Source organism: Eimeria tenella, genomic scaffold (assembly GCF_000499545.2).
Source record: "Eimeria tenella Houghton genomic scaffold, Eth_scaff146, whole genome shotgun sequence".
Taxonomy (NCBI): domain Eukaryota; phylum Apicomplexa; class Conoidasida; order Eucoccidiorida; family Eimeriidae; genus Eimeria; species Eimeria tenella.
This window is the reverse complement of record NW_013541518.1, coordinates 24802-37633: the sequence shown is the minus strand read 5'-3', so window position 1 is coordinate 37633 and position 12832 is coordinate 24802. Positions and strand designations below refer to the sequence as shown.

At 52.4% G+C, this 12832-nt stretch overlaps 4 protein-coding genes across 4 annotated transcripts; 3 read left to right on the top strand and 1 right to left on the bottom strand.

Moving 5' to 3' along the window:
* Nucleotides 1–161: 161 nt before the first annotated feature.
* Nucleotides 162–1039, top strand: ETH_00007635 (Serine/threonine kinase, related; the record flags this gene model as incomplete). The annotated part of the gene is made up of 3 exons (XM_013373435.1): nucleotides 162–399; nucleotides 498–590; nucleotides 810–1039. The coding sequence occupies 3 exons, from the start codon at nucleotides 162–164 to the stop codon at nucleotides 1037–1039; spliced, it is 561 nt and encodes a 186-aa protein (XP_013228889.1).
* Nucleotides 1040–2616: 1577 nt separating this feature from the next.
* ETH_00007630 (uncharacterized protein) lies at nucleotides 2617–4407 on the top strand (the record flags this gene model as incomplete). The annotated part of the gene is made up of 4 exons (XM_013373434.1): nucleotides 2617–2635; nucleotides 3416–3522; nucleotides 3736–3911; nucleotides 4263–4407. 4 exons carry the CDS (start codon nucleotides 2617–2619, stop codon nucleotides 4405–4407), a joined length of 447 nt encoding a protein of 148 aa, XP_013228888.1.
* Nucleotides 4408–4893: 486 nt separating this feature from the next.
* On the top strand, nucleotides 4894–5369 carry ETH_00007625 (uncharacterized protein; the record flags this gene model as incomplete). The annotated part of the gene is made up of 2 exons (XM_013373433.1): nucleotides 4894–5028; nucleotides 5250–5369. 2 exons carry the CDS (start codon nucleotides 4894–4896, stop codon nucleotides 5367–5369), a joined length of 255 nt encoding a protein of 84 aa, XP_013228887.1.
* A 1738-nt stretch (nucleotides 5370–7107) lies between these two features.
* On the bottom strand, nucleotides 7108–12830 carry ETH_00007620 (50S ribosomal protein L28, putative; the record flags this gene model as incomplete). Its single annotated transcript, XM_013373432.1, has 7 exons — nucleotides 7108–7201; nucleotides 7340–7594; nucleotides 7833–7954; nucleotides 8202–8536; nucleotides 9147–9998; nucleotides 10973–11080; nucleotides 12593–12830. 7 exons carry the CDS (start codon nucleotides 12828–12830, stop codon nucleotides 7108–7110), a joined length of 2004 nt encoding a protein of 667 aa, XP_013228886.1.
* Nucleotides 12831–12832: the final 2 nt, after the last annotated feature.

Below are 12832 nucleotides of genomic sequence, written 5' to 3'. Positions count from 1 at the left end.
ACCCCAACGTGCTGCTGCTGCTGGGCGTTGTGGGGCCCCCCGTGTACGGGCTGGTGACGGAGTACGTGGGGGGCGGCTCGCTGTTCGACCTGCTGCACCGGCAGCAGCAGCCGCTGCCGCTGGCCCGCGCGCTGCAGCTGGCCCGCGAGGTGGCCCTGGGGATGAACTACTTGCACCAAAAAGGAGTTCTTCACTGCGACTTGAAGAGTCCCAACATTTTGATAACTGCTTCTGGGGAGGTGCGGCTGTGCGACTTCGGGCTGGCCACCATTGTGGAGGCCGCGGGCGGGCCGGACTGGTCTGCTGCGGCGCAGCAGCAGCAGCAGCAGCAGCAGCAGCAGGACCCCCAGGCCGCCCACCTCGGCTGCGTCGGCACCCACCACTGGATGGCACCCGAGAGTGAGCGGCTGGCCGCGCAGCCAGGGGCGCGCAGGGGCAGGGGTGCAGCTGCGGGGGGTCACCTGCTGCTGCTGCTGCTGCTGCTGTTGCTGCTGCAGTTCTGCGCGGAGAGCCGTTCACCTTCGCTGCTGATGTCTACTCCTTCGGCATTGTGCTCTGGGAAATGCTTATGGGCGATTTGCCCTTCTCAGGTCAGCCAGCAGCGAACTCCCTGCTGCTGCTGCTGCTGCTGCTGCTGCTGTTTTGCTTCGTTGGCGCTGCTGCAGCCGCAGCGTTCCCGAGGCGCTGCTGCGTCGCCGCTGCTGCTGAACGGGGTGCGGGTGTGGGGCGAGGGCAGCAAACGATGTGGGCCGCCACCACCACCGCCGCCGCTGCTGCCGCTGCTGCTGCTGCTGCTGCTGCTGCTGCAGGAATTGCGTCTTCCGCGCACCTCATAACAGTCGTGGGGTACGGAGGAGTCAGCCCCCCACTCGACAAAATCCCGAGGCCCCTCAGGGGCTTTCTCCGCAGCTGCCTGCAGCAAGACCCTTCTTTGAGGCCCTCTTTTGCTGCTTGTGCGCAGCTGCTGCAGCAGCTGTACACAGCCAACTTGCTGGACGTCGAGGTGGACTTGAACTCGCTGCTCGGGCTCGGCTCTTAGCAGCAGCCGCTGCAGCAGCAAACCAGCAGCGGCAAAGCAGCAGCAGCAAACCAGCAGCGGCAAACCAGCAGCAGCAAACCACGAGCAGCAAACCAGCAGCAGCAAATCTAAGGCCACACTTGTGTCCTCCTTTCTTTTCTTTTCCTTCCAAAAGAACAAATTTTTACTTGCATGCAACGCAGTTTCCCTTAGCCCCTTCTCCTGCCTTTTTTCCTAGCTCATCTTGTCTGAGGGGCCCCGAGGGGGGCCCCAAGGGGCCCCAAGGGGGCCCCAAGGGGCCCCAAGGGGGGCCCGAGGGAGCCCCTAGAGGCCCCCTCAAGACCCCCGGAGGCCCTCCAGGGGCTTTGGGGGCCCCAAGGGGGGCCCCAATGGCCTCTAGAGGCCCCCTCAAGACTCTGCTGGGGCCCCCTGCGGCTTTGGGGGCCCCAGGGGGTCCCTGGAGGCCCCCTCAAGACCCCGGGGGGCCCTTCAGGGTGTTTGGGGGCCCCAGGGGGGGCCCAAGGGGCCCCTGGAGGCCCCCTGAAGACCCTGGGGGGCCCCCCAGGGGCGGCGGGGGCCCCAAGGGGGGCCCCAAGGGGAAAGACCCTGGGGGCCCCCCCGGGGTTTTGGGGGCCCCCTGGGGGCCCCCGAAGCCCCGGCGGTTTGCTGCGAATTGCTGCAGCAGAAATCGGGCTAAGGTCAAGAACATAAACTCAGTGTGTCTTGGTTGAGGTAGTGATCAACTAATCAAATTAATTGATCCAATTAATTAATTAATTTAATAAAATAATTAATTAAATTAAATGATTTATTTAATTTATTTAATTTATTTAGTCAGTTTATTTTAGTCGGGAATCCCAGAAAGCCAGTTTCTAGAGGAAGTTCCTTATAACTTAAAGTGGGGCTCTCAGCTGCTGAATAGCAGCTGGGGCTGGGGCCAGCAGCAGCAGCAGCAGCAACAGCACCAGCTGCTGGTGCTACTGCTGCTGCTGCTGCTGGGGGGGAAGGCAACTAATTTGCAGTTTTCTGTGCTGCTGTGGGTGCAGCAGTTCGAGCCATGAGTTACACTGGAGTATTTAATTGCTGCTATAGTTTACTTGTTTTTATTTTATTACTTTTTCATTATTATTATTACTATTATTATTATTATTGTTGTTGTTGTTGGTGTTGTTGTTGTTGTTCTTTGCTATTTATTATTATTTGCTGCTTCTCAATTGCAGGCTTTTCATCAGCTAGCAGCGCAGCAAGGAGGCTTCGGTGCTGCAGCAGCAGCAGCAATTTATATTCTTTTTCTGTTTTCTTTTTTATTATTTTATTTCCTTTTTATCTTTTCTAATTCTGCCAAATAATAAGGCCATAAAGCAACAAAAAGTGGCAAATAAAAAGTGGATCGTTTTGCAGAATCTTAGCGCAGAAAGAGGTCTGGAAGCGAGGCAGAAAATTCGGGGTTTAGGGTTTAGGGTTTAGGGTTTGGTGAGGTGGCTGTCAGATATTGAGGTGAAAAGTGAGTGTGTTGCAGCTCAAAAAAGGCATTTGAGACTAATTAATTTAAATGGGAGGCATCACTAAACGTTTAGGAATAAACTCGAGCAAAAGGAATGAAACGAAGTGGAACTCGTACGCACTTGCAGCTAGTTCTAGTGTACGTACACCTGGCGAGGACTGCAGCAGCTGAGCGTCTGAAAACTTCATTTTCATTTTTCGTTTTTACAGTTCAGCACTTTTGCAGTTCTTTAAAGCATTAGGCGCAGGCGCGGAGCGCATGCATAAGTGAGTACTGAACAAATCTGATAAAAAAAACAAAAAAAGCCAACAGGCAGACAAACAAAAAAATTAAAACTTCGTAATATATTACTTTTTTAATTTTAAATATAATACTGAAATTATGGAATAACTCTCCGCTATTTCAAGAGCATTCAGCAGTCTTGTTGGGGGGCCCCTCTGGGGGCCCCCCAGCAGCTGCAGGCTGTCTGCATTGCTGAGACATTGGGTGTTGGTTTCTCGCAGAAAACTGAAGTCTGAGTTCAATTTTTACTTTATTTCAGATTTAATAATTCTGAATTTGAATATATTTTCGGTGAACTCGTGAATCCGAATTGGGGTGTACAGCCACCGCGTGCAAGCGGCCGTTGCCGACCGGCGGGGTTTCCGGCTCCTTCTGTGCAACTGGCTGCTTACTTGTTTTCCGGAAGCTTTTTTAGAATGAATTTATCTTTTGAAAACGAATTTTTCACTTTTATTTCGCTGTTTTGCGTTTAAAAGTCTCTTTCGACAGCCAATGCGCGCCCGCTGAGATGTACGGACACTGCACTGCTCGCCTCAAGGGAGCCGCCGCCGCTGCTGCTCAAGCCTCATTTTTCTTCTTTGCCATTTCGCTTTCAATTTGTTGGCTTTCAGGCTGGCCTTTGCTGGGCCTCCTGGGGGGCCCCCTAGGGGGCCCCCACGTGCAGCAGTCGCTCGAGGGCGCGGGGGAAAGGGTCTACGCTTTGAGCCCCGCTGTGAAGGTACAGGGGCCCCCATTCACCCGGCCTCAGCTGCCCGCTGCTGCTGCTGCTGCGCTGCTGCACCGCCGCGCCGCTGCTGTGCTGCGCTGCTGCACCGCTGCGCTGCAGCGGTGCTGCTGTGCCGCAGCAGTGCTGCTGTGCTGCAGCGCTGCTGCTGCGCTGCAGCCGCTGCATGGAGGCAGCTGGGGAGCCTGTGCTGCTTGCGTGCTGCAGGAAGCAATGGAGAAGGCCGGAGTTGTCCATTCTGCATGTTTTGAAAAAGAAAGAAAAGAAGAAAATGAATTTTTAATTTGCATCGGGAGGGCCAACTGCGCCCACGCGAAGACGCGCAACAGTGCGCAGCTGGTGCCTGCGCCGGAGGCCCTTGAGTCTCCTGAGGGGAAGAGAAAGTCAGTTTGAATTCAATTCCAAATTAATTCAAATAAATCCACTTCGCCATTTCAACTGCAAACTAATTCAAAACAAACCCACTCTGTCCATGCAGCGCGCCGCCGCCTATAGGCTGCTGCAGCAGCATCTCCCCTGCTTCCGTCGTTGCTGAGAGCTGCCGCAGCAGCAGCAGCAGCAGCAGCTGCTGCTGCTGCTGCGGCAGGCTGAGAGCTGCTGCTCCACAGCAGCAGAGTTTCTGAGAGCTTGCAGTCCGTGCTGCAGCGGGGCGTGGGTGCAGTGCATGCAGCTGGTTTGAAAGAATTCAAAAAGGCAAAACTGGAATTCAAGTTTTGCAAGAGTGCTGCATGCAGAGCCATGGAAGTGACCCACGCAGTTCTGACCCACGTGGCGCGGGAAATGCAAACGAGTGACCTCAAAGTGTTGATGGGCAAAGTGAGTGCCTTGGGCTTGGCCTGCGACGGCTTCCAGCTTTCGCCGCCGCCCAAGCCGAGTTGAACGGGGGCGATCCGGGGGAAAGCCCGATACTTTTTCCAAGTTTCTTTTTCTTCTCTTCGCCAAAATCCAAATTGGATTCCGTTTGCTCGAAACGAAAAGCAGAAAGCGAGGAATCCGCGGGTATTCCTGCAGCGATCCGCCTTGAGGCGGGCTGCTGCGCTGGGTTTCTCGCTGCGCTTAATCGGCCGGCGAAACAAAAAGATTCCATAGAATTACTTTTAAATATTCTTTTTTAAATTAACGGGCTAGGCTTTCCAGCAAAAGACGCAGATCAACATTAGTGGCGTATTCACAGAAGTGAATTTGCATTCAGCCGGCGAATTTCGGGTGTATAGGCAGCTCCAGAACCCTCGTTCAAGTTTTCGCGGCCCGTGCGGCGGCTGCCCCACAAAACTCTTTCGCCATTTTTGTTTTAAATTAAATGCAGTTGTTATGTTTTGCTTTTCGCTTCCGTTCCTGTCACTTTCGCTGCTCCACGCAGCGGCCATGCACGCCGCCGCCGTGGGCAGCACTCGCGGCGCGGCCGCGGCGTTCACTGCAATGATGGAAACCCACAAAGATTTCGAAGAAGCTCTCGACTTAGTGTTTGACGGGCCTGCAGATGTTCTCGTGGGCACTCGAGTAAGTCCAATTCACTTTTTGCGACATTTGAATTTGCAATGAAGGGTTTCCGCAGCCGGGGGGACGGCTGACTGCGCCGGCGACGCGGAACCCGGTGAGTTCGCATTGAGACTTTCGCCGAAACTCCATTTTATTCTTTTATTCTTTTTATTTTTGATTTTAAATCTGCTTAATTTCCTTTAATTTCGCCAGAATGGACTCATTATTGTTGTTCTGGTGAGCCAGACCTCCGCAGCCGCGAGCCGCAGCGGGAAAGCCCCTCCCAGGCCAACGGGATAACAGTTCAAAATGTGGGCGCGAGCACAAGAGCCCAGTTGTGGGCGTTTGCCCCCGTGAGTTAACTTGAAGACCTTTTTTTTCATAGTTAAGAGCCCCGCTGCTGCTGCTGCTGCTGCTGCTGCAGCTCTGCTTCGAAAGGACCTACAGCCCCAACGCCGGCAAGATCTTCGTGAAAGGGCCTTTTAAAAAAGAAGTCTTTGAAATAAATAAACCCAAAGAGGCCAAGCAGTTGCCTCGCAAGACGCAGCAAGTGTTTCCCACGGCCAAGTGCAGTGAGCCACAAAGTTGGAAAAAAAGGAAATTAAAACAAAAAAGAAATTAAAACGAAAAGAAGTTAAGACAAAAAGGGAATGGAAATCCATAAAAGGACCTATTCATGCATGCGCTGTCCAGACACTGTTTACTTCCACTTGAACGAAAAACAAAGAATGAAAATCTGCGCAAAAAACCAAAAAATCAGCAGCAGCAGCAGCAGCAGCAGCAAACCCCCGGAGTGGCTGCTGCTGCAGGAAACCCTGAGCTCGCCCACCCCAGAGCGCATGCAAGGTGAATTTGTCTTGTTTGATTTTGCAAAGGAATTAAATTGAAGTCTGCTTTTTGTCCAAACAAATGCTCCACACTTTCCCAGGAGAAGTCTGTCCACTCAAAACGCATGCAAAACGCTCTTCTCAAAATGTTCTGACGAAGAGGCTGGCGAAGGCGTAAGAGCAACAGACCTGCAGCTTGGGGTGTACGTACACCTCGCGCCCGCAGCTTCGAAGAGGAAGCCGACGTCGTCGTCAAGTTCGTTCTTCTGCACTTCAAAACTTTTGCAAAATTCAAATAAATCGAATTGCAGAACTCTTGTTGAAGTCGGCGCCGACGTCCACCATCAGCAGCAGCTGCAGCAGCCGCTGCAGCAGCAGCAGCAGCAGCAGCAGGAGCCCCAGCAGGCGCAGGAGAGTGAGTGGCGCAGTTTCCGTCTCCGCTTCTTTCACTCATTGCTGCTTCTGCTGCTGCTGCAGTCCTCGGCAGCAGGTGAGCAGCAGCAAGCCGGGCAGCAGCTGCTGCAGTTTGTTGAACTTGTGGAATTCTGCAGCCAGGGCTCGGGAGGCCAAGTGATTTACTTAAGTGCTGCTCCCTCAGCAGCAGTTCTTCAAAAAAATCCTGAAATGGGACTTTATAACGCATGCACAAATAGTGAGAAAGCGAAAGTTCAAGTTCAGCCAGTGGCGCCATCTGGGGTGTACGTACAGCTCAGCTCTGCGTGATCGTGAACCGGGCCGAAGGCAAGTCTGCACTTTCACTTCAAATGATCCTTTTTGAAATTTAAAACACCTTTATCTTCAATTCAAATATTATTTTCTGAAATTTAAATCATTTTCTGCATGCAACAATTCAAATGCAGCTCCAGAAAACGAAAATGAAGCAGCAGATCCGCCAGCTCCAATACCTGTTTACCTCGCGCCGTTTTACGCGGGAAGAAAAATAATAATTGTGAGACGTAAAATTAAAATTTAAATTAAATGATTTAATTAATTAATTAATTGTTTATTTTCCCTTTTGCTCACTTGCACGCAGCTGGACTTCGGCGAAAAACACGCAAAGACCTTCACTGTGTCGCTCGAAGAGCCGCTGCTGCTCGAAGCATGAACGCCTCCTCAGGTGTACGTACACCTCAGCACCCCTCGGAACACGAACGCCTCCTCAGGTGTACGTACACCTCAGCACGCCCCACCTGCTTCTCTTTCGTTGCCCCTCCCTTTTTCCCTCTTGCTGCTTTTGCTGCTCCGCAGCAGCCTCTGCTGCCTCACGCTGCACTCATACGGGGGCCCCAACTGCAGACACACTCGCAGGGGGCCCCCCTGGGGGGCCCCCTGAGGCCTCCGGCAGTACCATATTTCGGTACTTTCCTCTGCAGTGCACAAACAGAAAGAGAAAACACTTCCATAAGCTTTGGCACTTACGTAAAGGGATCAACGCAGCCCAGGGTCTAGGACACGCCGCAGCAGCAGCAGCAGCAGCAGCAGCAGCAGCGCTGTTGCTGGAGGACCTGTGGGAATAGCCGGCGAAGAGCCTCTTGTCGCTGAGGTTGAGTCGGAACTTGTCTGCTGCTCGCTGGAGGCCATACTTCTTGATGGTTTTGAGGCCCTTCGCCGAGAGCCGCAGCAGCACATAATGTTTTGCTGCTTCCCACCAGAGGCGTTTCCAGCAAAGGTTCAGCCGCTGCACTCGCGGTGTACGTACACCCGAGCGGCTCACCCGCTTAGCCTTCCGGTTGTCCATTTTCCCCAACAACATGCACCTGCTCCACCCACAAACCCCAAACCCTAAACCCTAAACCCCAGCAGCAGCAGCAGCAGCGCAGCAGCAGCGCAGCAGCAGCAGCGGCGCGCACATCGGGAAGGCTGCTGCAGCTGCCGCAGGACCTGCGCGTTTTCTGGAATTTGGCGGAATTGAATAGAATTCAGAATTAAATTAGAATTAAATCAAAATTAAATTAAAATTAAATTAAAATTTAATTTAAATTGTTTTGTTTCAAACACCTTCGCGCCGGCAACTTGATCGGATTCGACGGAAGGCCGGAGGCCTTTCGCAGCCGCGGGCGGCCGCGGAGTCTGTAGTGTCTAGACACCGAAGAGCGCCCCTTGGAGGTGAACTTCTTGCCCTGCGGAAAGCAGTTTCAAATGAATTAATTAATTCAATTAGTTCACTTAATTCAATTTATTATTTATTTGTTAAATGAGCTAAATCTATTGAAGGAGTTCTTTTCGGAGTTGCTTTTGCTGCGGTTCGAAAGAACACCTTCAGCCCCCACGCACATCTTCCTCCGTCCTGAACTGCAAACCCTAAACCCTAAACCCTAAACCCTAAACCCTAAACCCTAGACCCGACAGGCAGGAGCAAAGGCTCACCATCAGCTGCTGCTTGTAGTGCTTTTCGCTCATCTCTAAACCCGCCAGCCCGGGGGGCCACCAAGGGCCCCGAGGGCCCCAGGGGGCCCCTGGGGCCCCGGGGGCCCCCCTTTTGGGGGGCCCCAGTGGGGGGGCCCCCCATCTGGACAAGAAGGCAGCTGGGGGCCCTTTGATTTGCTGTTTTGGAGAGAGGAGGGGCTTCCCAGCTGCAGCCCAGCTGCTGCTGCTGCTGCTGCTGCTGCACCTGCTGCTGCTGCTGCTGCTGCAGGGGCAGTGTCGAGGCGCCAAGGCCCCCAGAGAAGGAGAGGCGCAGAAAAGAAAAGACTGGGTGGGCTCTGCAGCAAAATGGAGCAGCAGCAGCAGCAGCAAGACAAGAAGAGGGGGGCCCCCGGCGCGGATCATTGAGTGTGTGGGAAGTCGGGGTGAGGGGGTGGCATTAAGTGTCTTTTTTGCGGGTATTTTGCGCAACTTTGTTTTTTAATTTATTTAATTTAAAATAAATAAAATAAATACAGAAGAAGACGGCTGGGGGCTGCAGGGCCCCGCAGAGCTGCTGCTGGGCTCCGTGGCCGACAGCAGCGGGTGGTGGCTCTGCGGGGATCTGCAGCAGCGGGGGGAGAAGAGGAAAATAAAAACAAATAAGAAATAAATAAAACGGAGAATTATAAAAAATAAATTCAGAAAGTATTCCATTTAATTCTTTAATGCTTTGAAACTCGCGAGTTTCGCGTTTTGCAGAAGGAACAGCAGCGCCAAGTGGGGTGGCGCGGCGCTGTTGGCTGCTGCGCGTTTCAAGAAGAGGAGATAATAAACAGTTTGATTTAATTAAATCTTTTGGAAGAATTCTAATTTGCAAAACAGTTTTCAATAAAGCGGAAAAGATCGGAAAAATAAGCTGTCTATACACCCCAGCCCCCAGCAGCCTCTCAAGCTGCGCAGGCTAACCGCGCGCGCTGCTGCTGCCGGGCTCTGCTGTTTCCCGTTTCTTTTCTTTTCTTTTTCGCAACAAAACTCCCAAATTAACGAAATAAGCAATAAAAGCTGCAACACACCAGCAGCAGGCTTTCCGGGCTTCCGTTTTGCTGCTCCTGACGCCCCTGCTGCCGCCGGACCCAGTGCTGCTGCTGCTGCTGCTGCTGCTGCTGCCTCTACCCGTTCTCCCGCCTCTCTCGCTTCCTTCCGGGCTTTTAGCGCCTTTTGCCCCCCGCTGCTGCTCCCCGCCTCCCCCGCTGCTGCTGCTGCTGCTGCTGCTGCTGCTGCTGAGGATGGCTGGGTGTCTGAGCAAGCTGCCGCTGGTGGCTGCGGGCAGCGGCGCTGCTGCGCTGCTGCTGTGCGCGCCCTCGGCGCTGTCGCTGGCGCCCTCGCTGCTGCAGCAAACTGACAACAACCCTTTGCTGCTGCTGGGGCTGCGGGCCTTTTTGAACTGCAGCTTCGGGGCCCTTTTTGGCTCCAGCGTTTGGGTCCTTTTCGTGGGCTCTCCCCTGCTGCGCAAGCACCTCAACAGGAAGCTCCTCAGTACGTGCTGCTGCTGCTGCTGCTGCGGCTGCTGCTGCTGCTGCTGCTTCTTGGCGCGCCTCGCTGCTGCTGCTGCTCCCCCTGCCAACCTGTTGCTGCTGCTCTGCCCGTGTCCTGCTGCTGCTGCTGCGCCTTCTCCCGCTGCTGCTGCTTCTTGCCGCGTCTCTCTGCTGCTGCTGCTGTTCCCCGCGCTACCTTGCTGCTGCTGCTCCCCGTGTCTCCCTGCTGCTGCTGCTCCACGTGTCTCCCTGCTGCTGCTGCTCCACGTGTCTCTTGCTTCTGCTTCCTTCCGCTTGCATGCGCAGCTGCTTCTGCTTGGGGGCTGCCTCTTGCAAACGTAGGGTTTAGGGTTTAGGGTTTAGGGTTTAGGGTTTAGGGTGTATAGGGAGGCCTGCAGATGTGCCTTTTGCCCGCATTGAGAGCAGCAAATGGCGAACAGCTGTTTTATTTGTTTATCAATTTATTGTCCATTTATTTCTAATTAACTGTTTATCGTTTATGTATTTGTTTATTTATTTTATTGATTTATTTTATTTTAATTAATTTATTGCCCGACATAAAAAATGCCTTTGCAGATCAATGTGGATCATTTGTTGGTCAATTAAAACTTTTGATTTAAACAATTAGAAGGTTTCATTTGAATAAGAAAGAAAAGAATTCCTTTTGAAAGCCCGACTTCCCTGCTGCTGCTGCTGCTGCTGCTGCGCTGCAGTTGCGTTTCAGTCGGACCACTTGTCGCTGTTTTCTTGTTTTTCTTCTGTCTTTTCTTCTTTGCTGTTTTTCACAACTTGTGAATTGGCTTTAAACCACAAAAGACTCCAAGCTGCTGCATGCGCCAGTTTGCTGCTCAACGTCGCCAACTCCTGCTTCTTCTTCCCCAAGCAGGTCAGCAGCAGCAGCAGCTGCTGCTGCTGCAGCAGCAGCGGTGGCGGCGGCGGGGGTAGGGGCAGCAGCAGCGGGGGTGGTGGTAGCACCAGTGTGTAGCGGCAGCCGCAGCAGCAAGTGTAGCAGCAGCAGCAGCAGCGGTGGTAGCAGCAGCAGCAACGGTCGTAACAGCAGCAGGTGTAGCAGCGACGGCAGCAGCAGCACGTGTAGCAGCAGCAACAGCAGGAGCAGATGTAGCAGCAGCAACAGTAGGAGTAGGTGTAGCAGCAACAGCTGCAGCAGCTGCGGCAGCAGCTGCAGCAGCTGCGGCGGCAACTGCTGCTGCAGCTGCAGCAGCTGCTGCTGCAGCTGCAGCAGCTGCAGCGGCGTACGATTGCCTGGTTCGGTGCGCATGCGAGTGTGTAAATGAACTTGGTCAATTTGCTGCTGCTGCTGCTGCTGCTGCTGCTGCTGCTGCTGCTGGCTCGCAGGTGCGGCTGCTGCAGGAAAGGGAAATAGCAGCAGATAAACTGGGGGCGAAGCCCGACGAGCCTGTTGCTGCAGTGGTGGCTAAGGCGGAAGCAGCAGCAGCAGGAGCAGCAGCAGGAGCAGCAGCAGCAGCAGATAGTCCTGCAGCAGCAGCAGCGAAGTTCCTGCTGCTGCAGAAGCGCTTCAGGCGCATGCATGCGCTGGGCATGGCTTCTTCTTGCTTGTCTTTGAGCTGCCTCCTTCCCTTTTTGTTTGCATAAATAAATAAAATAATTAAATTAATTAATTTAATTAATTAAATAAATTAATTAAATTAACTTAATTGAATTAATTTGCTAATTGGAATTCGTCAGAGGACCATGTATCACCAGCCTCTGCCCCCACTAGCCCGCATGCGTCAGCTGCACAAACCCTAAACCCTAAACCCTCAGCTGGCTCGCAAAGTCGAAGCCCCAAACCCTCGTGAGTTCCCGCTGGCGGGCTGCCGAGGGTTTTGCAGCAGCTGGTGCTGCGGGCCTAGGGTTTAGGGTTTGGGGTTTAGCAGGCTGCAGGCAGTGGTCTGTGGCTGCTGCAGGGTTTAGGGTTTAGGGTTTAGGGTTTGGCGCTGCATGCGGCTCTTGGGAAAAGAAGGGCCTGACGAACTTTGGGGTTTTGCTGCGCGCTGCTGCAGCTGCTGCCAGACACTAATAATAATAAGTCTTGTATTTATTGTTTTACTTTCCAAATTAATTATTATTTTTCTTTTTTTCTTTTTCGATTTAAATTCACTTTTCGCTTTCCCCTGTTCAGCTTCGCGCCGGCCTTCAGGTGTACGTACACCGCAGCAGCGCACTTGCATGCGCTCCGGCGGCGACTCTTTTGTGTTGTTTCCATTTATTTATTTATTCCAATTAATTAAATTAAAATATATTATAATTAAAGTGTGTTTTAATTGTGCATTAAGTGTTTAATTTCTCGAAAGACTCTCCACAGAGGCTCGGGAAAAGCCAAAAGAAAAGTGAAAATGAAAAGGAAAAGGAATTGAAAGAATTAAGAAGACCAAACTTGCTGCAGCAGCGCGTGAGCAGCCTGGTCCCTAGGGTTTAGGGTTTAGGGTTTAGGGTTTTGATGCATGCACTGCAGAGAAACCTGCACTAAATGCACATATGGCGGGTCTGCATGCATTTAACTTCATTAAAAAGAACAGAGTTTTGCATGCAAAAGAAGTTGAACTTTTAGTTCTTCAATTGCATGCATTGAATTTCATTAAAAAGAAGAGTTTTGCATGCAAAAGAAATTAAACTTTTAATTCATTCCTCATTTGCATGCAAGTGGCTGGCAGCTGCGTGGCAGCAGCAGCACAGCGGTATGCCTACGACCCTAGTGATTAGGGTTTAGGGTTTAGGGTTTAGGGTTCAGGGTTCGGAGTTCTATGCATAGACAAGTGCTGGCGCGCAAGGCTTGAATCCCTAAGGAGCAAAGCGAAGAAGCAAATAAAACAGAGTTTAGGGTTTAGGGTTTAGGGTTTTAGGGTTTGTGTTTACCTTTATTGTCTAGCATGGCAGCTGCAACAGAAAATATTTTGTAATGGGTCATCCCTATAGTTGGACTCTGAAAGATAGTTTTTGCTGCTGCCGGAAGCTGTGCAGCAGCAGCAGCAGCAGTTGCTTCTATTGCTGCAGCTGTTGCTGCTGCAGTAGCTGCAGCGGCCATAAGCTGTACTGCCGTTGCAGCAGGGACTGCTGCTAGTGATGCAGTAGCAGCAGCAGCTGCAGCCCCCATGC